This window comes from Aspergillus foveolatus (assembly GCF_047715535.1).
Source record: "Aspergillus foveolatus strain CBS 279.81 unplaced genomic scaffold BDW70scaffold_24, whole genome shotgun sequence".
Classification (NCBI taxonomy): domain Eukaryota; kingdom Fungi; phylum Ascomycota; class Eurotiomycetes; order Eurotiales; family Aspergillaceae; genus Aspergillus; species Aspergillus foveolatus.
In genome coordinates, this window is record NW_027396088.1 from 213,898 (window position 1) to 237,625 (window position 23,728).

The following is a 23,728-nucleotide window of genomic DNA, read 5'->3' on the forward strand; positions in this document are numbered from 1 at the left end:
TTGGCCAGCCAATGTGCACTGGGCGCATGAATCAGGAAGTACCGCAAGCCACACTTGAGCCCGGAGCGCGGGGTAACGACAGCCTAAGAGAATCCGCGCATTGTCGATCATGAATACTGGATCGAGATTGGAGGGCGACATCTACTAGGGTATCAAGCTATTTCCGTATCTGTCATGCTGGTATGGAGTACGCGACCATGCGAGGGACGGGTGTAATCTACAGCCTGCGATGAGTATCACTCGCCACTATGCGGGCACCGTGGCAAAGTCGAAGCCTTGTTTGGCAAATGGATGAGACTCATGGATGATGGTTCGATAGGAATTACTCTTGTGCAACCCGTAACATATATGTATCTATCATTTGCTCCGTGTAGTAGACATTGAGACGGTGACGGGGGCAGAAGGACGAGGAACTAAGTGTAGGGAATGTCCATCAACAATGAATAATAATTATGAAACGCCAGTCCAGCAGGTTCCAGGAAGGATTTAATGTAAAACGAATGCGTTGTTGGAATGACTATGCAAAATTGAAAACCGGGGTGTGTCAATCGAACAGACTCAAAGGACGCCGGGTACCGCTGATGTCAGCGGGCGTTAAGTTAGTCAAAGCAAAGCCGTGAAGGGGTATAATCAATGAAGGGCAAGAAAGAGATGCCGCAATGCTAAATGCTAAGAAATGCAACCAGCAAATGGTTAGAAAAGTAAGTATAAAAACGCCACACAGCACAGACGGCCGATTGAAGTTATACCTGCGATGCAAAATAATGTTGAAGTCAAGGTCTGGTCAGTGACCACCCATGGAGATTCAAAAGTTTTTTAAAGCGCACGAGATTCTGACATTGAGGCTCGACCATCGAACGCCAGAGGACCAGAATCGTTTCTGGGGGTCAATGGGTTTTCGTCCGAGGATTCTGAGCGCATAGGGGTGTCCACCCGTAGTTCTTCGTGTCTTGACGGAACCGCAGTGGGGGACCGAGTCAGTGGCTGCAAGCCAGAGACATTAGTGTTGGAGTTCGGCGCAGATGTTATGGTCTCTGGAGCCGGTCGTGGCGGATGCTCATCGGTGAGATGCATGCTCTCAACATTGGCAGCAAGGCTGTCGGCGGGTAATTCGGGCGTCTGACCATCCTCACTAGCAGGCGAGGCGCTGGAGGTACAGCTTGTTCCCAGTTGAGGGGAGCATGTCGTAGACCGTACTTCGTTTGCAGCCACTTCCTTGCTATCCGATGTCCGCTGATTCGAACTCTCGGTCTCATAATCATTCGAGTCGTCAACCTCAGCACTGAGGTCGGTATAGGCACGACAATTCGGGCACTGAAACATAGGATAGTCTGGGGTATGAATCAAGCGGCTGACGCATTTGTAATGCCATACGTGAGCGCAAGCTGCCATGAACAGGCACTGGTACGGCCTCTGGATCTACGATTAGTTCTGTCTTTAGTTTTCAGGGTGTGACCTACCAAGACTGATCCTAGACAGATAGAGCATTCCCGACATCCAGAATAATCAGCGGTGTCACCCTTCCCCAGGTTTCTAATAAGACTTTCCGTGTTTTTGCTACATCAATAGTTAGTTATAGCTCGCGAGAGCTCAAGACGCGGACTTACTTGAATTCGTTTGGTTGCTGCTGCCAGGACCGATTGCACTCAACCCTGATGCGAACACAGCGAAATATCATCTCTTCTCCCCCGCGGAAGTCGATTCCGAGCTGCACAATGTCCCCGTCCTTGATGGTGTACAACCGAGACGGCATGCCGGGCTGGCTTAGTCTCATATGGTTTAAAAAGGTCCCAGAAGAACTTCCGACATCCTTGATATGCCACTGGCCATTTTGGTATATGAATTCACAATGTTTCCGGCTCACGACTTTTGACTTGAATCCAACAGGCGCATCCGATGGCTCGCTGGGATTGGGTTGTGGGAGACCATCTCGCTCAGAATAACGGCCGACGCGAATGTTGCAAGTATCGGACGGAAGAGTTCGCGAGATAGGGATGAAGGGTAAGGACGGGCGCGAGCTTTGACTCGGGTCCTGATGGGGGAAAAATCGAATCGTTGCACCCCTTTTCGACTTTGACCCCGATGACCCGGATGAAGCACTATTAGATGTGATGACTGGATCCGGCGAATCGAGCGCTGAGTTATGGATAGTAGTTGACGCCGGTGCACTGGACGATTGGTCACTTCGAGAGTCTTGATGGGTTTCGGACGCTGTCCTCAGCCTGCCCATGGCTTCAGTTGTCGGTCGCCCTGAAAATTCTGACGAGGAATTTGAGATCGAAGAATCGGAAGGTTGAGTATCAGATCGCGAGTCTATCTCGAGACCACGAGAGCTTGGGAATAATATCGCGCTGTATCGATTCGGTCTGGAAGGTTCAGAACGGGGGTCGGGACATGGGCTCGAATCCGCAGCCGTCGGTTGAGCGGAGTCGGTGCGCGTCGTATTGTGAGGGGAGAACCAAGACAGTCGACGACCGCTAATACTGTGGCGACGAGGGCGCTGTTGGGGGTTGGATGCTGAAGAATTCGAGGAGGTGGACGAAGAGTGGGGAGCGGAAAAATGAGTTTGGGTATAGGCACGCAGTTGGCTCAGGCGGCGAAAAGGCCCCAGACGGGAATCAGCCTGATGAAGGGGGTTGGAAATCGAGGTGGAGGTGGACACTGAGGCTGCCATCATTGGCTTAGTCCCTGGCGGGAAAACACAGGGCAAGGCGGTCCTCGAAAGGACAGTCAAAGGGAGAAAGGAAGATGGCGCAAAACAAAGCAGAGCAGAACTTGGGTTATCGTGGAAATGATGTTCTAAGCTCTGGGTATATATGTACCTCGTGGGATCGGCAAATAGCTTGAGTATCGACGTCGCCTGATGCGTCTATCGCACGTTCGGTGGGCGAAGGGCAGGTACTAGCTGCCTCTAATGGATCTTTTATTGCGGGTTGGGATTGATTCGATCAGAGAGCAGTTACTTGGTACTCCGTAATCGGATCAGTAAAGGGGGTTCAAGCTCGGGCTATTGAATGCAAGCAGAAGATGCAGGAGGAGAGACAAAGGAAAGGCACAAAGAGGAATGAAGCCTTGTTCTTATGGTTATTCTGCCTTTTGCCGTCCGTCAATCTGCAGTCAGATGGCAAGCGATCTTCATCGTCCAGCAGCTGCAGGACCTAAGCGGTGGGGGCAACTGAAATGTCTTTCCGTCACTGACCATGGTGGGCTTTTTTTGCATTATTAGAAGACCTGAGTGTTTCGAGAACACGAAGCGGTTGACTCTGAGTGGTGCATCAGGCCACCTGCATACCAGGCTCGAACCACTGTTAAGCCTGAGGATGCAGTCAGCAGTCAGCAACATTGTCTGAGAAACCCGACGTCGAGAAAGTGCGTCTCGAAAATCGCGGTCAGGTCAGGGACCAGAGTTAACCAAAACATGCATCTTGTCCAGCCAGATTTCCAACCGTCCCGCTCTGGTATGTTTATTCCCGGTGACGGAGTATGTCGACTAGGTTCCTCTACCTCAGACCGAGTATCCTCGTCCACCCACTACTAACTGCCGTAGAGGCCTCTACTACATGAGAACCCATTCGCCTTGAGCTACAAATTCGGTGGCCATGGTTGCCACTTCGGCCGATTGCATCGCAAGATGCTCTCTAGTCAATGGGCTAATCCTCCATTAGTGTTTAGCGTGCGGGGCCAGATGGTTTAAGGCCCGAGCTAAAACCTGTGAGCCTCTCAGCTTCCAGTTCCGCTCGAACGGCCGCTGCAGAGATCCACGACGGGCTTCAAGGCTCAAAGGCCTCAAAGGTCATGAGCCCATCTCCGCTGCTCCGCATGACGTTGTGCTCCTCACGTGGTTTTAGTGGCAACCGCTTCTAGACAGCACTTGAAGATAGAGTGGAACGTTTCTTGAACGACGATTTCTGAAATATTCCAGCAATTAGGGGCCTCTTTGGTCGGTGGATTCTGTAGAATTCGTGTCAGCAATCCAAAACGCCAATCCAATACGATATTAGGTGATACTGCCTTGTTTTAGCCGTTTAGACGAGGACCCCTGGTGCTTAGTAGGGATCAGCGCCAGACACAGTCGGTACTGCGAATTTGGGATACGAATGCTGCAGCCGACAGAGGCACTGATCGAAAATCGTCCGAGCGCCTGCGGAGTAAATATATATAATCTCTAATTTTGCGGGAGTAAGCAAATGGGCCGACCAACATTTGCCTTCCATTGACACCTGCAAATGTAATTCGATATTAAAGGTGGAGGCTGATCTGCCAGCAGCGGTACCTACCTACGGGTACCTCCCAGGAGCGAACCTCAGGGCTCATGGCGAGTAGGATTCGCCAGTTGAGGCGTCCAATATGCAATGGAGATCGACCCATTTTAATGACGACTACCAGAACCGGATACGAAATGTAGCGTAGCTCTGACTGCGAGCAAGCCGATGTGGAGAGATCATGTTGAAAACTGAGGTTCATTTCTAATATTCCTGCCCATTCAGTGCCTATCATCAGTACTTGGTACGCACGAGGTATCTTTCGGACGGCTGACTCGATAACAGTGTAACGAAGATCGATATGATGTGATAGGTATGATGAGGCCGATCCATATCCTGATAGTCGCAGAACTCATCAATCTGTTAGTATGCCGTCTGTCATTAACGATTTTTTTTTGAGTTACTGAAATATGTGCGCATAACCTTGACAGCTATCGAAAGGGTTCTGTTAAACTCAAGTACTCCGTAAAGCATACAGAGTATGATTCAGTAGTGGTGGGTGTGAGCTTCGTGACCAGCATAAAGATACGCGTGCCGTCATTCGCTCAAGACAAGTCACCAGCCGCCAGAGCTGGAGACCTCCATCCCAAGCTAAGCCTGCTTGGTCATTCACTTAACTCCCGCATCTTCACCTCACCCTTCCACTCCTCCCCTCTCCATTATTGCCATCTTAACTTTGGCAGGGCGTCTTGGGGATAAAGTCGGCGACACCGGAACAGGAATCGGGAGCCGGTCGTGATTGCTATATTTTCCTTCTTTCCATTGCTCGTCGTTGTTTTGTTTTTCCAGTCTTCACCCAGCTCCTCCTACATGCAGAGCTAGGCCCCGTCCTTCCTGCTTTCTTAATCTCTCTTTCACTCCCATCCGTACCTCCTGTCTTCTACTTTAATTCTGCCACGGAATATCCAATCTCTGCAAAGCCTTTTATTTGACGGCGCGTTCAAGGATACAACTGCAAGCAAGGGACAACTTCGCCGGTGTATGCTTTCCGTGCTCAGTGACGGCCTTCCAGCCTCTTTTCGCTCTTTGACCGACGTCGCTCGGGCGGTTTTACCTTTGTCGTGCAAGACTTCAGCTTTGAAGTCATGGCCGCCATCGTGAACGCCTGTCTTTCTTGCTTATCGACAGCCGACCGCTGGTGCCATATCACCGCCTGCCTTGGCCCTCTCAGCGGTCGCTCTAGAGAAGGAATCTACGACACAACGTTGGCCGATAATGAACGGGAAGCTGTTTCCGACCTTCTCGGCTATCTTGAGAATGTGAGTCGGCGCTCCTCCGCTCGAAAGATGGCTCGTCTTGATCTCTCGTCCCGCATTACGCTTTATGCAGGTACTAACCGTTAATGATGAATAGCGAGCTGAGACCGATTTCTTCTCCGGCGAACCTTTACGAGCCCTGAGCACTCTGGTTTATTCCGACAATGTTGACCTCCAAAGGAGCGCTAGTCTGACATTCGCTGAGATTACAGAACGAGGTATGCGTGGTGGTCCGGCAAAGTGACTGGAAAAATGGCTAATGTCGAGCCTGAATTAGATGTGCGCGAAGTCGACCGGGACACTCTCGAGCCCATCCTGTTCTTACTACAAAGCTCTGATATCGAGGTCCAACGAGCTGCAAGTGCAGCTCTTGGAAACCTTGCGGTGAATGGTCGGTTCACGTTGCCTTTCTTCACGGTTGGATGCTGACAGAAAACAGCGGACAACAAGGTGTTGATCGTCGCCTTGGGAGGGCTTGCCCCGTTAATAAAGCAGATGATGTCACCAAATGTTGAGGTTCAATGTAACGCGGTTGGCTGCATTACGAACCTCGCTACCCATGAGGACAACAAGGCTAAGATTGCGCGCTCTGGTGCCCTGGGGCCGCTAATTCGCCTCGCGAAGTCTAAGGATATGCGCGTGCAGCGCAATGCGACAGGGGCTCTCCTCAACATGACACACTCAGGTAAGAACGCGACGCTACGTCTGCTTAGTTTCTCTGCTGACCTGAATCCCAGACGACAATAGGCAACAACTTGTTAATGCCGGTGCAATTCCTGTTCTGGTCCAGCTACTTTCGTCCTCTGATGTCGACGTGCAGTATTATTGCACCACTGCCCTTAGTAACATCGCCGTCGATGCATCAAACCGGAAAAGGCTCGCCCAGACCGAGTCCCGATTAGTTCAATCCCTTGTGCATTTGATGGACTCATCTACTCCGAAAGTGCAGTGCCAGGCTGCCCTAGCGCTTCGAAACCTTGCCTCCGACGAGAAGTACCAGCTCGAGATTGTTCGTGCAAAGGGGTTACCGCCGCTCCTCCGCCTTTTGCAATCATCTTATCTTCCTCTTATTCTCTCTGCAGTTGCCTGCATTCGCAATATCTCAATTCACCCTCTCAATGAATCGCCCATCATTGATGCCGGGTTCCTCAAACCGCTGGTCGACCTTCTGGGATCAACAGATAATGAAGAGATCCAATGCCACGCAATCTCTACTCTCCGGAACCTTGCCGCTAGCTCTGACCGTAACAAAGAGCTCGTCCTCCAGGCTGGTGCTGTCCAGAAGTGTAAAGATCTCGTTCTACGCGTACCTGTCACCGTGCAGTCCGAGATGACGGCTGCTATAGCAGTCTTGGCGCTTAGCGATGAGTTGAAGCCTCATCTTCTTAACCTCGGTGTCTTTGATGTATTAATTCCATTGACTGAGTCTGATAGCATTGAAGTTCAAGGAAACAGTGCTGCTGCCCTTGGCAACCTCTCCTCCAAAGGTATGTTCTCACTCGAGTTTTCCACGTTCCTACACTGGCGTGAAGAATCTGACGTTTTATAGTCGGGGATTACTCCATCTTTGTCCGCGATTGGGCGGATCCTAATGGAGGAATCCATGGGTATTTGAAACGATTTCTTGCTAGTGGAGACCCGACCTTCCAGCATATCGCCATTTGGACTCTTCTTCAGTTGCTCGAGTCGGAAGACAGGCGCCTAGTGGGCTACATCGGAAAATCTGATGATATAGTCCAAATGGTAAGGTCAATATCGGACAAGAATATCGAGTCCGATGAAGAAGATACCGAGGATGGTGGCGAAGCAGAGGTCATCGCGTTGGCACGGCGATGTCTGGAGCTTCTCGGCGGCGGCCCTAAGCAGACTCTGGTAGAAGGTTAATGTTTCCATCCCATGCTTTTTCCCTTCACTGTTTTCTGAGCGTCTAATTTCCATTCGCTGGGCTGTCTTACCTTTTCATGTCCTCTTCTGTGCGCTGAATTGCTTGTCTCTTCTTTGATATACATTGCGCTTTCATGCTACTGGCGTTAAGAGGCATTTGATTCGGTGTCTGTTCATTTTTTTTTCCAGCGAGCATTCAGGTGATACGATCTATATTTCTCTCTTCATGGACTTTCTTCCTGCTCGGGTTGTTGCTGTGGATGTGATTGTATTCACGAATAATTGTCGTGATTGTGCTCGGTCAGAGTGTGTTTAGCTGCAGCGGTACTTAGATATTGTGTATTCATTTATAAACTTGCCTTATCCCCTGGTGAATAAGCCATTCATATGATGGTTCCACATGCAGTTATTTCGCTGCGGCGGACTCGGGGAAACTTGCTTTCCGAGCCGGCCCGCTCGCGAAGGGAGCTTCAAAAGTTTCAGCTCAGTTGCATTTGCTTCTCTGCAGACTCAAACCTTTTCTGTTCGCTACACGTGTGGTCCGCTGGTGATGGCAAGCGCTCTACCTTCACTGGCTATCCCAGGCCAGCGCCTAGGACCTGCTGAAACTTACTCCGCCGGTCCGGGTACTCATGTTTATCATTCTCACATATATGCATCCATCGCCGGCCCAGTTTCTGTTGACTCGGCACAGGTGAATTCTCCAGCAAAATCGGTAATCAGCGTCTCAAGGACTATGAAAAGAGCTAGAGCAGCTGCGAGCACATCCACATCATCTACAGCAACAGAGCCAAAACCCAAGTTTAACACACTACCTGCAGTCGACTCCGTCGTGTTGGCACGCGTGACTCGAGTTCAGAAACGACAAGCTACGGTGTCAATTCTTGTCGTTTTAGACGAATCTGCTAGCTCGCAAGCACTGAACCCCTCACCATCAGCGTCAGATAACGATAACATTGAGTCGATCCTGGCGTCTGCCGCGAACCCGGAGAACCACAGCAGCTCTGACGAACTTCGATTCCAGGCGCTTATCCGAAAGGAGGATGTGAGAGCTGTGGAAAAAGACCGCGTTGTCATGGATGAGATGTTTCGCGTTGGAGATATTGTCCGGGGTACGGTCATTTCCCTCGGCGACCAGAGCTATTACTATATAACGACGGCAAGGAATGACCTCGGCGTTGTTATGGCGCGCAGTGAAGCAGGTAATATGATGTTTCCCGTCAGCTGGAAGGAGATGAGAGACCCTGTTACGGGGGCCGCAGAACAGAGGAAAGTGGCGCGGCCTTTCTGAAGGCACAATCGCCTGCAAGATACACATTTACTACCACGACCTTTAACCGTCTGGCCCGGCGCCATTTTATGGAACTGAATGAGCACTCACTGAGTTGCTGAATGTTCCCCGCCGCGATCACTTGCAGCGGGCCCTTTGCAGCGGCGCCCTATCCGCACATCTGAGGTTATGCAACCCAGAACAAGCCGAATAATGAGCCAGACACCACTACATAGAAGTGGCGGTGTTCCTGTGATCAGGAATGCCATCACCTGGTCTCACGCACAGACCACAAGAGCAAAATTTATTAGATACCCAATGAATTTATCTTCTCACTCGAAGGACATTTTTGTCCTACTCTTGCCTTGTGCCTGGTTCAACCATAAGACACAAATCCTCCTCAGTATCCATGGTCCTGGCTTTTCAATGCTGGTCTGTGTTTGTCAATGGAGGAAGAGAAATGATTTTTCGCTTGATGACTCTCATCATCAAGACCCTGGTTCTAAGTTTCTTTTCCGGTAAATCGTGGTCTAGGAAATTCTATAGCTAGGGTACATGTACCGTATTTGCGCATGTCTCTGCCTTATAAAGTGGCAGACCATTCATACTCGCAAGATACAAGCATCTGCACTGTATCGTATAGCAAATCAAGACATATATCTATCCAAATCCCCACCATCGAATAAGGACTGCTTTTCAGTAAACATAGTTCTAGCTATATACGCACAAACATGACTACTTCTTCAGAGTCTTCTGCTTCTCCGCATCAATCAACTTCTTCCCCTGCACAAACAAGCCCTTCCTAGACCTAACAGCATCGACATACATCTTCGCCACATTTTCACGATCCGCCAGCTCCCCAAGATCCTCCAATTCCTCTTCCGTTGCGGGGACCCAAAAGGGGTCCTGGTCGAGGGCTTCAAAACCCGCGAATATTAGTTGAGGTTGGGCGGCACCCGAGGTTCGCTTGCGGATTTCCTCTGCGAAGCCGAAGGATTCGGCAACGGGGAGAAGGGAGAGGATTGTGAAGAAGGGGGTTCCTTCTTTCATTGTCTCGGAGAGAATGCGGCCGCGTCGGCGGGTGATGACGCCGTAGACGCGGCCAAGGACTTCAGCTGCAGGTGGTGTTAGCATATTTCATGGTATTTTTCGTAGCATTCATGAAGTCGACTGTGAGATAGCCAGGCTAGAATTGCAGCAGAAAGAGAAGGCAGATACTTACTAGAGGCTTGGATTTCGCAACTGTACATGGCAAGCATGATCCGGGGACTCCAATCCAGGAAGCCTTGAGAGATACTTTCGCGGACGAGACGAATTGTCTCACCGGTAAGACGGCCGAGGTCCATCTCATCTTCGTGGGTGTTGATTTGAATTTCCTCGAGGAAGACTGCTATTCCTTGGATTGGCTCCTGGCAGAGCGGGCCTTGGGCTGTGGCGAGTTGGAAGGCGTAGGTGATCTTGTCGCAGAAGTCGCGGACGACGAGTGCGTCGCGGCTGGCGTTTTCGGGAAGGACACTGGGTTGTTGCTTGGGGTCGTCGAGGAGGCTAGTTGTTTTGTTAGTATACGAACCCAACTCAGGGATATGGGGGACAAATACAATTTCTCGCATGTGTTGACTACTGTTGCGTCGATAAGGATATTGGGCCCTGTCCGCCGAGGACCGAAGGCGATGATCTTATCCACGACATCCTTCCACAGCTCCTTGTCTTCCTTGACTTCTTCGAAGGTCTTGCTGAGCTCCTTTCTGAAATCGTCAAGAGAGAGCAAGGAGACTTCTCTCGCCTCGCCTGTTGCGTCGGCGGCCTCGTCCTGCTGTGTACTCTCAGAGGATAGGGTACCGTTTTCACCCTCTGCTCTGATGATTCGCTTCTGGGACTGTAGGCGTTTGATGGTTCCAACATGTTTGGTGAAGAAATCAGTAACTGCTTCTGGTAGAGGAATGACCTTTAGCCGGACCGTCAACTGCTTTGATGCAGAAACAGCCAGAACACCACCCCTTCCTAAATCTGGACTTTTCGGAGCTGCCATCTCAGCGGCTTTGACAATGGTCTCCCGGTATGGAACGATTGTCTGGCCGGTTTGAATCTCGCACTTCGCGAAACGTTCACGAAGGTCTTTCAGACAGCGCTCAAGGTGCAGCTCACCTGCGGTCAGAATAACATGTTCACCATTCGGAAGTACTTCGTAAAGTGCGCAAGGGTCGCTCTGTTCAAGTAGGCGCAGGCCCGTGACCATCTTGCTGAGATCTGACGGGTTGACGGGCTCAAGGGCCACTCGCACAATTGGCGGCGTATCTAGTGAGACACCTGCCAGGTTGATGCCTCCTTCAAGCTGCGAGCAAAGAGTGCCTGTCTTCAATATGTGGCCGGCGAGACCACCGATTCCAAAGACGACACCTGCAGGAACAGACTGGAGAGGCTCAAGGCTTCGGCCCATGAGCAGATATAGATCTGTGACGATAACCTTCTGCGGCTCCGGGCTAGCATGGGCATTCTCTGGAGAAAATTTGGGCGGTAGGACGTAGACAGAGTCGCCGACTGATAGAGTTCCAGAATAAAGACGGGCAAATCCAATCAGATGCTCGGGGTCTTCCTTCTGTTCCTGCTCTGCCGGCTGATTGCCATCATCTATTTTGACCCGCTCGAACGCAGATGTTACTCGCGAGAAGTCGTCTTCTTGATTCGTGCTTGCTTCTGCTTGCATTTTAGCAATTTCTTCTCTTTTCCTTCGAGCTAACTCTCTGGCCTCATCCGCAGACATCGTTCCAGTTTTCTTCTTGCTAGAAGACAGCTCACTTTCTGGGATAGAGACCATCTTGCTAACATATGCAACGACAGGCTCCTTTGGGCCAGTCTTGAACTGAATCATGGCATCTTTCACAGCAGCATCCACATACTTTGACCCTGGCGACTCCTCAATCATTGGCGGTAATCGCGATGCTTGAGCTGCTCGCGGGCTAGGAAGGTACTCAATGACTGACACCAAAAGTGCTGTGGAGAGCGGTAGCCACTGCGAGAACAAAGTGGTCATGATGTTCCTTGGATCGCGGGATCGTAAGATGTACGGTGGAATGTTAATACCTAGGGACTTCGTGATCTTTTCCAGCAATGCAGGGTCACTATAGTATGGTAAGTATATTGCAAGAGACACGGTGTGCTTGATCATACCCTTTTCCTTTACCGCCGCCAGTGGTGGCCTCATAAGCAGCCCAGACGCTATCCAACACAAGCTGCACAAACATGGGTTTCAGAGCCCGCCCCTTAAGGTGCTTTTGACCCAGGACCCTTTTCGTCTTTGGATCGAGGTAATAGTCACCCCAGAGAACTCTCTCGAGAATAGCCCTCTTGATCCCGAGCTTCTTTTCGTAAATCGCCGCAAATTGTCGAACCGTGAAAGCCCAGCCGTCGACAGCACTGCAAAATATAACGTTATTCTTCTCAGGTGCAAAGTAGAGATCTTCATCATCGCGCTCTACGTATTGTGCTCCATCAACATCTCCTTCAGCGGGTTCTCCATCTTGTGCTTGCTTCTGTTGGGCAGCGGCATTGACACGCTCCTCCATACGCTCTCGCCACTGGAGATCCTCTTCCATTCGTTCTCCCTGGTAGAAGCTACCGATGACGGCGTTTACCTGTCCCAAGAGTCTGCTTAGGTGAGAATAGGCTTCCGCAGAGGTCATTTGCAATTCAGTAATCAGTCTGTCCATCTTGTTGATGACCAGGATCGGTTTCAGCTGTTCGACCCAGGTTTGACGTAGAACAGTGACCGTTTGACTACAGACACCCTCCACAGCATCAACTAGGACGACTGCTCCATCACAGAGTCGCGAAGCTGTTGATACTTCACTGCTGAAGTCGATATGTCCTGGGGAATCAATCAAGTTGATTAGGTACTCCTTTGCTTCAGGCTGGGCATCTGGAGCAGAGCGGCGCATCATGGAGAAAAAGAGAGAGATCGCAGAAGACTCCATGGTGATTCCGCGCAGCTGCTCGTCTGGACGCGAGTCCAGGTAGCGGATTTTGCCCGCCAGCTTGGGCGAGATGATGCCATTCGTGGCAATAAGGCTGTCTGTCAACGATGTTTTTCCATGATCCTGTGATAGCGCAGGATATTAGAATTAGCCATAATAGGATAATGGTCTTACATCAACGTACGACATGTGCTAGAATACATATCTAAAAAAAGCAGTTAGTCACAAGGAGGTCCCCACAACTTTTTCTCTCGTAAAAAAAAAAAAAAAAAAAAAAAAAAAAAAAAAAAAAAAAAAAAAAAAAAAAAAAAAAAAAAAAAAAAAAAAAAAAAAACATGGTTAGCCTGGCAAGCTCGAACGTCCCTTCGTCTGGCAGCGAAGTGGGATGACCGATAATGGAGGGGCAACGAACATTTCGAATATCATCCGGCTTCCGCTGCAGACGGATCAGATCTTCGACACTGACGACAGGCATTTTCAATGAAAGATGGCGCGTCTGCCCAGCAACGAAGATGAGGTTCGAGGAAGTTTCCAGTCCAAGAAAGCTTGTCGCGTGAGGGTCGCTTCTGAGTCTGGAACAGTGCTGGGAAAAAAATATTTCACCTCCAGAACAACGTTTAGCACTATGCGCTCATTAATATGACTTCACATCTCACAAAGTCTCGGCTTTTCGAAAACTGTCCGAATCAAGAAGCGTCAAAATGAGTCATCTACTATACAATCTACTGCCTCCCCGTGGCAAGTGGGGTTGTCTCTACAACCTCTTGGATAACCCGAGTACAGGTAGCGACGCATCTATAAGAGTCTGCAACAAAGGCGGAAGATGTATATCACTCCTCGAATGAAAGCTTTATTTTCTTCTTCTTCTTCTTCTGCTTCGGATTCCGAAGGCCTAACTCTTTTGGCAGTACCTCTTCTTTCTCAGCCCCTTCGACCTTATCCCCTTCGACCTCATCCCCTTCGACCTCATCACCAACAACTTTCGCTTGCTTTCGCTTGCGAGGCCCTCCGATCTCCGCAAGATTTTGTTTCATAGTAGTTTCCGCCTTTTGCGGGTCTCCATCCTGGTTTGCAACAGCATCTTCGTCCTCTACACCATCCTTAGGCTGTTTCGTTTCTGGGTCGCCGCATTTCACCATGGCCTCGTAATCTTCCTTGGAGATCACTTCATTGCTTTCTGCATCGACATACGTAGGCGCATCATCATCTTTATCGTCGTGTACTCGGCGAGGTCGCAGCGACGGACGCTCTAGGCCACCTGAGGAGTTTCCGAATTGGCTTCTTAGTCGCTGCAGGAATGCAGGCTCCTTCGAGTCTGGAACTGGTGTTAGAGAAGTAAACTTTTTTTTCAGGAAAGAAGGCACCTACCGTAGGCGAGATTTCTCGCGTTGAATGACATGGCTCATTTGAGTCGAGCCGCCGACACCTGCTAGCGGAGTCGGGTCACTGCGATGTACTGAACAGAAGGCGCAAGAGTCCTAGCCTTTCCTCATGCTTCGGTACGTCAAGTCCAGCAAGTTGTAATGAAACGTGGCTCCCACAGAACGAGTGCATATCAAAAAAGGGCTCTGTATGGTAATAAGCTCTAGCTTATATCAAGCGCACTGTTCCACTGGAGGGACCTAAGAGAAATCCGCAGCGTCATGGGTGACGGGTGGTTGGGCGTTTCTGGACGACCGCCAAGCATGAATCACCGATCGGCCAGAGGTGGCACTAGTCCGAATTCAGCACCGTCGAAAAGTCAAGGAGCCGCAGCTTCACCATCTCCGACTGTCTTGTCCATCAATCAGTCTATCTACGCATCATGCTGTGCGCAAGTAAGCCAAGTTCAATTGTGTCCGAACTTGACTGAGTACTAACAATATGACAGTTTCGGGAGAGGCACCGCAAGAGCCTGTTGTCTCGCCTAAGAGCGGTAGGTTACAACTACCACTTATCGGATCCTCAATTTCTAAATCTGTCTAGGCAGCGTCTTTGAAAAGCGTCTAGTCGAGGCTTACATCGCCGAGAATGGGAAGGATCCGGTGAACGGGGAGGAACTCTCTACAGAAGACCTCATCGAGGTCAAGACTCAGCGCGTCGTCCGACCCCGACCACCTACGCTCACTTCAATTCCTTCGCTGCTCAGCGTGTTTCAGGAAGAATGGGATGCTCTCGCATTGGAAACATACACACTGCGTCAGACCCTCGCTCAAACGCGACAGGAACTAAGCGCTGCGCTTTACCAGCACGATGCAGCCGTCAGGGTGATTGCGCGGTTGACGAAGGAAAGAGATGAGGCACGCGACGCGTTATCCAAGGTCACCGTTGGTGCAAGATCTTCTGGCGCCGCTGCAGATGCCATGCAGGTGGACTCGGCTGGCCTGCCTGACGAGGTTTTGGCGAGGGTGGAGAACACGCAGGCATCGTACGTCACCCGGCTCATTCACTACCATGCTGCCATCTAAATGTGATCATTGACTTTGTTTAGGCTCTCAAAGACTCGTCGCAAGCGCCCTGTTCCTGAAGGCTGGGCGACAGGTGAAGCAATTTCCGCGTACAAACCTACGGAAAGCACGGACGCATTCTACCCCGGTGGAAAATCGTTATCAGTCAATGCATCCGGTGATTCGGTGCTCGTCGAGACTGCTGAAGGGACTGTCGGCGTGTTTTCTCTCTCCCAAAAACAGATCATTCACACTCTGCAGACAAACGGTCACGTTACAAATGTCCTCTGGGCAGGCGAGAAAGCGGTTGTTGCTTCCTCCACTGGCTCTGTAAAGGTTTTTGAGAGCGGCAAGGAAATCGCGAACTTCAACTCCCACGCCGGCGCAGCCACGGGTCTTGCCTTGCATGCAACTGGGGATATCGTTGCCTCGGTTGGAGAGGACAAGAGCTACGTTCTGTATGACCTTATAACAAACGGTGTCATTTTGCAAAACTTCAGTAACGCATGTGAGTGTTTCTCTTGGGAACAAACCCACCCCCGGGCAAGGAAGACACCTGGGCTTCGGCTAATCCTTCTCTCCTTTCAGCCCTGCTCTCGGTGCAGTTCCACCCAGACGGCCACCTTCTCGCTGCTGGTGGTACCGATGGTCAAATTAAGATTTATGACATCAAAACAGGAGCCTTGGCCGCGACTTACGACCTTGCCGGTGCTGTGAAACGCGTGTTCTTCTCAGAAAACGGAACCTACTTGGCGGCGGCTACGGAGAACTCGACGATGGTCTCTATCTGGGACCTACGCAGCTCGAAGGAAATTAAGGTGCTCGAGACTGGCAGCCAGGTGGAATCGATTCACTGGGATTATACCGGCCAATTCCTCCTGACTGGTGGCCGTAGCGGGCTGACTGTTCAGCAATATTCGAAGGCTTCGAAGGCGTGGACGGAACCATTACGCAGTGCGGTCCCCGCAGCTGCTGTGGCCTGGGGCTCTGCTGCTCAGAGTATCATAGCGCTGAATAATGATGGCGGGATTACAGTGTTGACGGCGCAGTAATGAAGCCTAATGCCAGATGAGTGGCGGAGAAGTCGTTTGTCGATACGTTGCTTCATGGTTCCAATTTGTACTTATAGGAGTTCCGCAAGGGAAATAGCAAGGAGAATAAATGACAGAAGGACCAACGCATGATGCACTGATGTCTCTTTTTGACCATACAGTGCCGTTCTTTACGTCTGTATAGAGAAGAGCCATGAAACTTTGAAGAGAAGGCTCGTGGGTGCTATTGTTGACCTCATAGTCACTGTGGTCGAGTGGCGAATTTGGAGAAATTACAGTCGGGAGCATTTAAGCGCAGAGGGCACGAGGAGGAAGGACTCGGATCCAAAGTTACAGACATCATAACTAAGCAATCCAAGAGTAACCGCGGCCTCCACAGGCCCGCCTGAAGGCCTCGCTACTCATCAAGACTTTATCTCCCTTTTATCTGCCGCCGCCTTTGTCTCACATCTCACTTTCCGCCTGCCTATCCTATCGTCTCAAACATTCCTCAAACAGCTTTCTCCGTAAGATGAGCAGCGACTCCGGAGTCCAGTTTATTGCCCGGCGAAGAAAGGTTAGTATTGCCTTATTCCAAACCCTCTTGATGCGGGGTCCTAGCTCTTACTTATCCCATGCCCATATAATCTAACTTCTGATGGTTCCTTTATTTTATAGCGACCCCACCGAGAGCCTTCAGGCTCTCCAAATGCTCAATCCTCGAACACAACCCCAGGCCCAGCACATGCTCTAAACATGCCTTCAACCCGGTTTCCCCGAGATGGCTTCGATTACCGTCGGCCTGTCACATCCTCAGCGCCCCCAGACGATGACTCGGAAGTTATTGATCTTACAAACGAACCCGACTCCCCGGATCTTCCTAGGCGACATCTACCTGAAAGTAGCTCACGGAGGCATCGACCCCGACCTCCGCGCTTCGGGCGAAACATAATGACGGAGTTTGTCGATTTGGCTGAAGAGGAGAACGATCCAGATCCGCCGAGCAGTCCAGAGGTTCAATTTGTTTCTTCCACTACACGACAACCACCACCGCCCCAAACCCAAAGGCCGGCCAGTCTCTTAGCCTCCAACTTTTGGAGTATACTACCGCTGCCACATACATTGTTTAGACCTACGAATGAAGGGGGCTACCGGCGGTCATGGCAAACGAGAACTCACTTTTCTCCTGAGATTGACCTCTGGCTTGGAGATGGCCCCGGAGCGGATTTGATGGCGACTCCGGAAGTGAACTGGGACCTAGCTGTACCGCCAGGTTTCGAACGACAAAGGGAGCGACCTAGGGACGCCTATAAGCCACCAAGCCCGCCCCCTGAGGGTTTCACAAGAAGTGCGACAGAGGAAGATGTCGCTATTTGTCCAAACTGTGATGAAGAGCTCGGAGTGGGAGATGCGCTCAAACAACAGATCTGGATATCGAAACAATGTGGCCACGTAAGTATTTATGCTCCCATACCTGCCTATCCGTCTCTTTTTTGTTATCTTAACAATTACCAAGGTTTATTGCGGAGAGTGTGCAGTGAATCGTTCAATGGCGAAGGCGAAGAAGAACAGTTCAAAAACAAAGCCTTTCTCAAGATGTCAAGTGCCTGGTTGTGGCAAGCATGTCAGCTCTCCCAAATCGATGTTCCAGGTCTATCTATGACAACTTTATTATGCAGCTGCATAGTCCGGTGTTGGGACGGTCTTTTTGTTTCTCCATTATCTCGATACCCTTATTGCATTGGTTCGGATCAGGTCGGGTTATTTCTCTGTTAGCGGAGGGAGTTAGGGTTTTTTTTTTTTCTTTTCCTTTTGGTTATCTCATATGTCGAGTTAAATACGTCGAAGGAATATACTATACTCAAATACTACCTTAGAATATAAGCTTAGAGATGCTCTATAGCTTGAGAGACATTTCGGACGGTATATATGCAAGTGTGATGCAAATTGGTCGTCAACCATGGAGAAAGTCCAGAATACAGCACAAAAGAACCCCTATAATGCCAACAAAAACACCGATGCAATAAACAAGGCTAAACCCAACTCAAACAGACTTGAGGCCTCCGTGGTACGGCGACCAGATGCCACGAACACTCTCGTTGATACTCGTGACGGGCTTCTTGGTGCGCTTCAGCTTCTCGCCACTAGCCTGCTTCAATAAGTTGGCTTTCTGAGTTATCTGTTCCGGCTCGAGATTTCGCACGCAGATCGCCTTCTCTCGTCCGTTGATATAGTGTCCTTTGATGATGGGGTGCTTGTGAGGTCGTGGTGAGACTCGAATCTCAATCTGGGGGTTTTCTTTCGCGAAAGCAGGAAGGGCATGCTTCAGGAAAGCGCTATGATTCATAATATTAGAGAGAGATCATTAACAATATTCAGATCCGAAAAGCAACATACTTCATTCCCCGGGAACTGCCCGCCCAGTCACAGTAGTGGAAATCCAAGCGCTTGCATTGCAGAATGAAGGCACCAACGCCGTTCTACCAAGTGTTAGCCGTCAATGCTCCGGAGAGAAATATCTTCTTAGTGAATGGAACATACTCGGGCAGTGGACACTGCTCGAATCCCTTGTACTGGCATTGTTGCGTGTCTGGTCGTTGTCTTGTACCGCTTGACACCAGGTCGAAGGGGCCGCGGGACTTTTTAACTGATTATCGCTCGATGTTATTGGCTAGCGGTAACCCCGGCTATCGCGCTTGGAGGGCGGCTGTCGAAGCCACGGCAAGGCAAGAGCGAACGCGAAAATAGGAAATAATCCAACTATTCAAGACAAGGTATCAATTCCCTCCCTCCACATATGCCCCTTATCTCAGTTGTTCGAACTCTCATTCTTATTTTCAGCTGAGATAGTTTTAGGGAAAAATGACGGACAAACTTCCCCCTCCCCTGCTGGCCCTTTTCCAACCCCGGCCGCCCTTGCGCTGGGTTACGCCCATCGATCGTGCGCCCGACGACATCAGGAAGAGCAAACTTTCTGGCGTCGCCCAGTTTTTACCTGAAGCGAAGAAGACGGCAGAGGAGACCGAATACAACCCGGCAGAAACATGGCTGCAGCGCAAATTGCGCCAAAAGGCGGAGAAGAAGGAGCAATTGCATAAGCATCTCACTGAGGGTCTTGCAGTTTGTATGATCTTGAAAGATAAATTGATATCAATCAATTACTTGCTAATACTTGGGAGTAGATGACCCTAATTCTGATCCCCAAGCACGCGGCGATCCATTCAAGACGCTCTTCGTTTCTCGTTTAAGCTATGAAGCGACCGAACAAGATCTGGAGCGGGAGTTTGGACGATTCGGTCCTATTGAACGAGTAACGAACCGATGCCCTTCTCCTGGATCGCCTGAGCTGACAGTAGCTAGATCCGCATTGTTAAAGATACCGTTACCCCCAAAGGCGCGAAGAAGCCCCACCGAGGGTACGCATTTATCGTCTATGAGCGCGAAAAGGATATGAAAGGTAATGATATACAATGCTGCCGTTTGTCTCATTTGTACTGATATAGATCTCGTTCGTCGAATTAGCGGCCTACAAGGAAACAGATGGTATTAGAATCAGAGACCGACGCGTCTTGGTTGATGTTGAACGTGGCCGGACAGTCAAGGGCTGGAAGCCCCGTCGGTTTGGCGGTGGTCTAGGGGGCCGTGGTTACACAAAGGCATTACCTTCACGTCCTATTGGCCCTGGAGGCTTTGGTCCGCCATCTGGTCCAGGTGGTTATGGCGGCGGATTCCGTGGTGGTTTCAGAGGAGGTTCCAGAGGGGGGTTTCGTAACGACCGTGGCTTTGGGCCTCGCGGCGGCATTGGGTATCAAGGTGGTCGTAGCGGATTCGGTGGCCAGGCGCCGCCAAACGCTCCGTCAGGACCAGGAGGTGGGCGCAGTGGAGGTTATGGTGGTCGTTCGGATCGTGGTGGAACTGGGAGCAATCGTGAACCTATTAGGCCTCGGGATGGCTACGGTGATCGTGACAGGCGTGACCGAGACCGTGATGGCGATCGTCGAGACCGTGATAGAGACAGCTATCGGTACCGCGACCGTGATCGCGAGCGCGAAAGATACGGCAGCAGAGAGGACCAAGGACGAAAGAGATACCACGAAGACGACTCATACGATGATCCCCGTGCCAAGCGGCGATACTAAAAGCCCGCTTTTGACCGAGGACTCTTGTGAATCCTGAACTCGATAATGGTTTGTTTGTGGGTATTTCTGGTTGTTAGTCAGTCTTACTCTCATCGTCCACCCCAACATCACTGGGTAAGGCAACGTCAACGGCTACTCCAGATCAATTACTTACAACAGCCGAACGCAATTTCATTCACGATACTCTTCATATGACAGCAAAACGGAGCCCCGTCGATTCAACTCAGTTTCAGAATCTGTGCTTCGTGTCGGTTCTGTCTACCATACGGTTTAAATCTGGCCTCGCCGACACCGTGTATACCTCCAATTTCCGGTTTCGCTTTCTATCTTTTCTTTTCTCATGTCCTTTCTCATGTTATGACCCATATTGGTCTGTACACTGGCCCTGGGGTAAGTATGTACATTAGTGAATGCTTCTTCAGCTGGAATCGTCGTTTGGAGGATATTCATATTCAGGTAAGAAGATAAGGTAAGGTTTCTGATCAACGATACCTATGCCAGACATCTTCGTATTGTTGTAAAGCAGGGTTACTCCTTTTCAAACAGCCTCGATAACATCCCTATTGTTTCGTAATTTTGATTGGGTCCGTTATCATTGAACTGCTCGACGAGGGTATACACAAACTAGATGCTTTTGTTGGTAATCTATATATCTGTCATACGCTCATGAAGTACGTTGCGGACCTCGGATTCAAGACAGCGACAGCGGGGGAAAGACAAAAGGGAGAACAAAAAAACGCCTATCCTAACTCCATGAGATGCCCAAGGGGATTCCGTGAAAAAGGAGAAAACGAAACCACTTTTGACGACCCCAGATGTTTTATTCCACCTCCATCTCATTCTCATTCTTCTCCAAGATGTCAACTTTCCCGGTTGCCCTAGCCCAGTGAGCCTTCAGTCCGACTCTGAACTCCGACGTCTGCACACCAAACATCTTCAGCAGCGTTGTTTGCCTCGAATCCAGAATCTCCCCTTTCTTGCAAACAGGATACCCCTCTTGTCCATCCGTCAACTCAAGCATTACCTTCCCCTTAACAAGGCGAGTGGGTACACCCAGCTTGCGCAGCTCCGGCTCAATCGTATGGCTGACGGGTTCGTCTTCTGAGGTAGGGATCTCGCCAGCACGTGAGTAGACAAGACCTGCGGGTATGGAGAAAGAACGGGTAGCTTCTGTTCCGGCGCGAGCAAAGTCCAGTGGGCGGAAAGCGTCAAAGTAGTCGGTGACAGAGGCGGGGTCTCTTGAGGTGAAGAGGAGACCGACAGCGCCGGTGAGATAGGGAGTGAGGAGGTGAAGGTTTTCAGCAGCTTCCGTCTCGGGGTTATGGCCAAGGGCGACGGCCATGACTTTAGTCTTGCCGAAGAAAAGGCTGCATTGCGTGAATAAGTTATACATACAGGTTGCGCTACGGAAGCATGACTGTTGATAGCAGGACGACTTACCGACTATCAGCGAACTCTGTGCGCACATCCTTCAGGTATGTGTTCCGCATGTTGTCGACGGAGAAGACGAAGAGATGGTCATATTTCTCGACGCATTCGCGGATATTGGCGTACAGGCGTCTGGTCTGTTCCTTGTGCGATTTTTTGGCAGTCTTGGACTCGTGAACGATCCTGGCACGCTTGGAACGAGGCATTGTATAAATCTAGTAATTAAAACAGTATTATAGAATCAAAGTGTAAACGGGACCCTCTGATCCGCGGCCTGTATGTTTTGTTGTATAGAAGGGTGCGGAGTATTGTCGAGTTGAAGTGGAATTATTTTTTCTTCGCTGATAACGACGGATCAATGTTGATGCGAGGCTTATCCGACTCGCCCAAAGGGGGAATGAGCTGATACGGTTCCTGGCCCGCCGCTGGAATTCATCGTCATGATCAACTTCCATATCAGCAATTACTTCCTAGCTTCGTGATGCTTCGCGGAAATTGCCTCGTGGGCGTCGTACTATAATATATGCTTATCCAGCTCAATATCCCCATGACTGCCTGACGATGCTCGATTTCATGGACTATATCCAACTCGCGTTTGCGGAGGGGACGCAACGGAATTGCGACAACTCGTACTCGTCGCTCACAGCGACGACGCAAAGTGAGGAGTAGCCGCTTTCAAAGATGAAAACGCCCTGGAATTGACTGTTATCTAGACCTCCTCGACTTCACAACACCGGAACGTGTCCGGATACACCTATCTTCTCTATCGACACCCAATTTCGCGACGAGTTATACACTCGGTACCGTCGGGCTAATCGAGGGCTCCATTTCTTACCTATACAGCAACATATCATTCGACAATACGCCAAGTAAAAGCGCTCTAATTCCCCTCCGCAAGCTTGCTCCTGGCTATAGACAAGTACAAGCGCCCATCGCGCCGCCGGTTGAATCTTGGAATTGGGACTCAATACTAGACAGCACCAATGCCGGGCATAATGGCTATGGACAGAGCTCAAATGGGCAGAAGGCGACACTACTTCATGCAACTTTGCATCTGCCACCACCAACGACGCTCAACGCGCTTTTCTTGCGACGCATTTCGCCGACTATGCAGCTCTCACTTGCCGTCTCCTCAACAAGGGGACCTCCATTATCAAAATCCGCGCCACAGGCTACACTCCTGACCCAACTCACCCACGACACCGGAAAATACAGTAATGAGTATCTGTTCAGTACGGATAATTCCCTCTTCGGCTGGCGCGGACTATGGAACTTTGGTCCTGATCCCCGGTTTAACAACGACGCGCAACGGTTATCCCTGCTATCGGCTGGTGCAGAGGCTTATTATTCTCCAGTGTCATCATTAATAGGCATGTCGACCGGCCTCAGATTCTGCACTTTACCAGCGGCCACTTCATCGACGCCCAGCCCAAATACACCAATTTCTACCTTCCCATATACCCTAACACTCACACTCACTCCGCTGACCGGATCGCTCTCAACGTCCTACTCCGTACGGGCTTCTCCCAATCTCTCCTTCAGCTCCCGTTTCGGGTTCAACGTCTACAGCTGGGAAAGCGAAATGGTGGCAGGGTTGGAACTCTGGCGACAGTCAAGAAAAACCGCCATAGTAGACAGCGATGGCCTCGAATGGGCTCGCAATAAGGCTCGCATCTGGGACATTCCGGCTTCTTCTCAGGTGCCAGAAATAATCCCGCCTAGCGAAGAAGAAACCCAAGAGTCAGTCCTTAAGGTCCGAGTTGACCAGTCTTGGAATGTACGCCTTCTCTGGGAGGGCCGAGTTAAGGAGCTCCTGGTGAGCGCTGGTGTCGGACTTGGACCGAGTTCGTTCTCACCTTCCTCTTACGCAAATTCTCAAGCTACGGCAGGTGTGCAGGGGAGCGGTGGAGGCTCTCAGATGTCGTACTGGCGGGGTGTCGGCGTTTCGGTGTCGTATTCTTCCTAAGGGCTTTCTAGGTAAGTAGGATGTGAGTGGATTATACTTAAATGCATATACCTTGTCATGCTTTTTAAAATTACTACCTAGACGCGGGGGCGCCG

The 23,728-nt window shown here is 50.4% G+C and overlaps 11 protein-coding genes across 11 annotated transcripts; 6 read left to right on the forward strand and 5 right to left on the reverse strand.

Moving 5' to 3' along the window:
- Positions 1 to 758: 758 nt before the first annotated feature.
- On the reverse strand, positions 759 to 2,870 carry BDW70DRAFT_52580 (FHA domain protein). Its single transcript, XM_073744198.1, has 3 exons — positions 1,608 to 2,870; positions 1,461 to 1,557; positions 759 to 1,413 (listed from the first exon to the last, which is right to left on the reverse strand). The coding sequence occupies exons 1-3, from the start codon at positions 2,675 to 2,677 to the stop codon at positions 817 to 819; spliced, it is 1,764 nt and encodes a 587-aa protein (XP_073595971.1). The 5' UTR covers positions 2,678 to 2,870; the 3' UTR covers positions 759 to 816.
- Positions 2,871 to 4,929: 2,059 nt separating this feature from the next.
- vac8 (protein anchor VAC8) lies at positions 4,930 to 7,602 on the forward strand. The gene is made up of 6 exons (XM_073744199.1): positions 4,930 to 5,521; positions 5,616 to 5,736; positions 5,796 to 5,909; positions 5,958 to 6,203; positions 6,256 to 7,005; positions 7,068 to 7,602. Exons 1-6 carry the CDS (start codon positions 5,348 to 5,350, stop codon positions 7,400 to 7,402), a joined length of 1,740 nt encoding a protein of 579 aa, XP_073595972.1. The 5' UTR covers positions 4,930 to 5,347; the 3' UTR covers positions 7,403 to 7,602.
- Positions 7,603 to 7,952: 350 nt separating this feature from the next.
- On the forward strand, positions 7,953 to 8,693 carry BDW70DRAFT_150313 (exosome non-catalytic core subunit CSL4; the record flags this gene model as incomplete). The annotated part of the gene is made up of 1 exon (XM_073739139.1): positions 7,953 to 8,693. The coding sequence occupies one exon, from the start codon at positions 7,953 to 7,955 to the stop codon at positions 8,691 to 8,693; it is 741 nt and encodes a 246-aa protein (XP_073595973.1).
- A 661-nt stretch (positions 8,694 to 9,354) lies between these two features.
- Positions 9,355 to 13,468, reverse strand: BDW70DRAFT_52742 (GTPase RIA1). Its single transcript, XM_073744200.1, has 6 exons — positions 13,056 to 13,468; positions 12,828 to 12,848; positions 11,841 to 12,766; positions 10,271 to 11,791; positions 9,895 to 10,217; positions 9,355 to 9,787 (listed from the first exon to the last, which is right to left on the reverse strand). Exons 1-6 carry the CDS (start codon positions 13,116 to 13,118, stop codon positions 9,408 to 9,410), a joined length of 3,234 nt encoding a protein of 1,077 aa, XP_073595974.1. The 5' UTR covers positions 13,119 to 13,468; the 3' UTR covers positions 9,355 to 9,407.
- A 5-nt stretch (positions 13,469 to 13,473) lies between these two features.
- Positions 13,474 to 14,279, reverse strand: BDW70DRAFT_136403 (DUF4604 domain-containing protein; the record flags this gene model as incomplete). The annotated part of the gene is made up of 2 exons (XM_073736849.1): positions 14,012 to 14,279; positions 13,474 to 13,958 (listed from the first exon to the last, which is right to left on the reverse strand). Exons 1-2 carry the CDS (start codon positions 14,040 to 14,042, stop codon positions 13,474 to 13,476), a joined length of 516 nt encoding a protein of 171 aa, XP_073595975.1. The 5' UTR covers positions 14,043 to 14,279.
- A 152-nt stretch (positions 14,280 to 14,431) lies between these two features.
- On the forward strand, positions 14,432 to 16,429 carry BDW70DRAFT_136404 (pre-mRNA-processing factor 19 family protein). Its single transcript, XM_073736850.1, has 5 exons — positions 14,432 to 14,460; positions 14,514 to 14,558; positions 14,609 to 15,050; positions 15,114 to 15,577; positions 15,658 to 16,429. Exons 1-5 carry the CDS (start codon positions 14,448 to 14,450, stop codon positions 16,119 to 16,121), a joined length of 1,428 nt encoding a protein of 475 aa, XP_073595976.1. The 5' UTR covers positions 14,432 to 14,447; the 3' UTR covers positions 16,122 to 16,429.
- A 32-nt stretch (positions 16,430 to 16,461) lies between these two features.
- On the forward strand, positions 16,462 to 17,888 carry BDW70DRAFT_136408 (putative RING finger domain protein). The gene is made up of 3 exons (XM_073736851.1): positions 16,462 to 16,677; positions 16,779 to 17,552; positions 17,617 to 17,888. The coding sequence occupies exons 1-3, from the start codon at positions 16,633 to 16,635 to the stop codon at positions 17,761 to 17,763; spliced, it is 966 nt and encodes a 321-aa protein (XP_073595977.1). The 5' UTR covers positions 16,462 to 16,632; the 3' UTR covers positions 17,764 to 17,888.
- A 27-nt stretch (positions 17,889 to 17,915) lies between these two features.
- On the reverse strand, positions 17,916 to 18,696 carry BDW70DRAFT_136409 (mitochondrial 54S ribosomal protein mL43). The gene is made up of 3 exons (XM_073736852.1): positions 18,642 to 18,696; positions 18,498 to 18,580; positions 17,916 to 18,436 (listed from the first exon to the last, which is right to left on the reverse strand). The coding sequence occupies exons 1-3, from the start codon at positions 18,678 to 18,680 to the stop codon at positions 18,145 to 18,147; spliced, it is 414 nt and encodes a 137-aa protein (XP_073595978.1). The 5' UTR covers positions 18,681 to 18,696; the 3' UTR covers positions 17,916 to 18,144.
- Positions 18,697 to 18,891: 195 nt separating this feature from the next.
- Positions 18,892 to 20,335, forward strand: BDW70DRAFT_52766 (U1 small nuclear ribonucleoprotein 70 kDa). Its single transcript, XM_073744201.1, has 4 exons — positions 18,892 to 19,224; positions 19,283 to 19,410; positions 19,461 to 19,557; positions 19,623 to 20,335. The coding sequence occupies exons 1-4, from the start codon at positions 18,963 to 18,965 to the stop codon at positions 20,237 to 20,239; spliced, it is 1,104 nt and encodes a 367-aa protein (XP_073595979.1). The 5' UTR covers positions 18,892 to 18,962; the 3' UTR covers positions 20,240 to 20,335.
- Positions 20,336 to 21,059: 724 nt separating this feature from the next.
- BDW70DRAFT_160039 (ribosome assembly factor MRT4) lies at positions 21,060 to 21,873 on the reverse strand (the record flags this gene model as incomplete). The annotated part of the gene is made up of 2 exons (XM_073740780.1): positions 21,060 to 21,606; positions 21,680 to 21,873. 2 exons carry the CDS (start codon positions 21,871 to 21,873, stop codon positions 21,060 to 21,062), a joined length of 741 nt encoding a protein of 246 aa, XP_073595980.1.
- Positions 21,874 to 22,129: 256 nt separating this feature from the next.
- BDW70DRAFT_136412 (mitochondrial distribution and morphology protein 10) lies at positions 22,130 to 23,728 on the forward strand. The gene is made up of 2 exons (XM_073736853.1): positions 22,130 to 22,325; positions 22,381 to 23,728. The coding sequence occupies exons 1-2, from the start codon at positions 22,229 to 22,231 to the stop codon at positions 23,631 to 23,633; spliced, it is 1,350 nt and encodes a 449-aa protein (XP_073595981.1). The 5' UTR covers positions 22,130 to 22,228; the 3' UTR covers positions 23,634 to 23,728.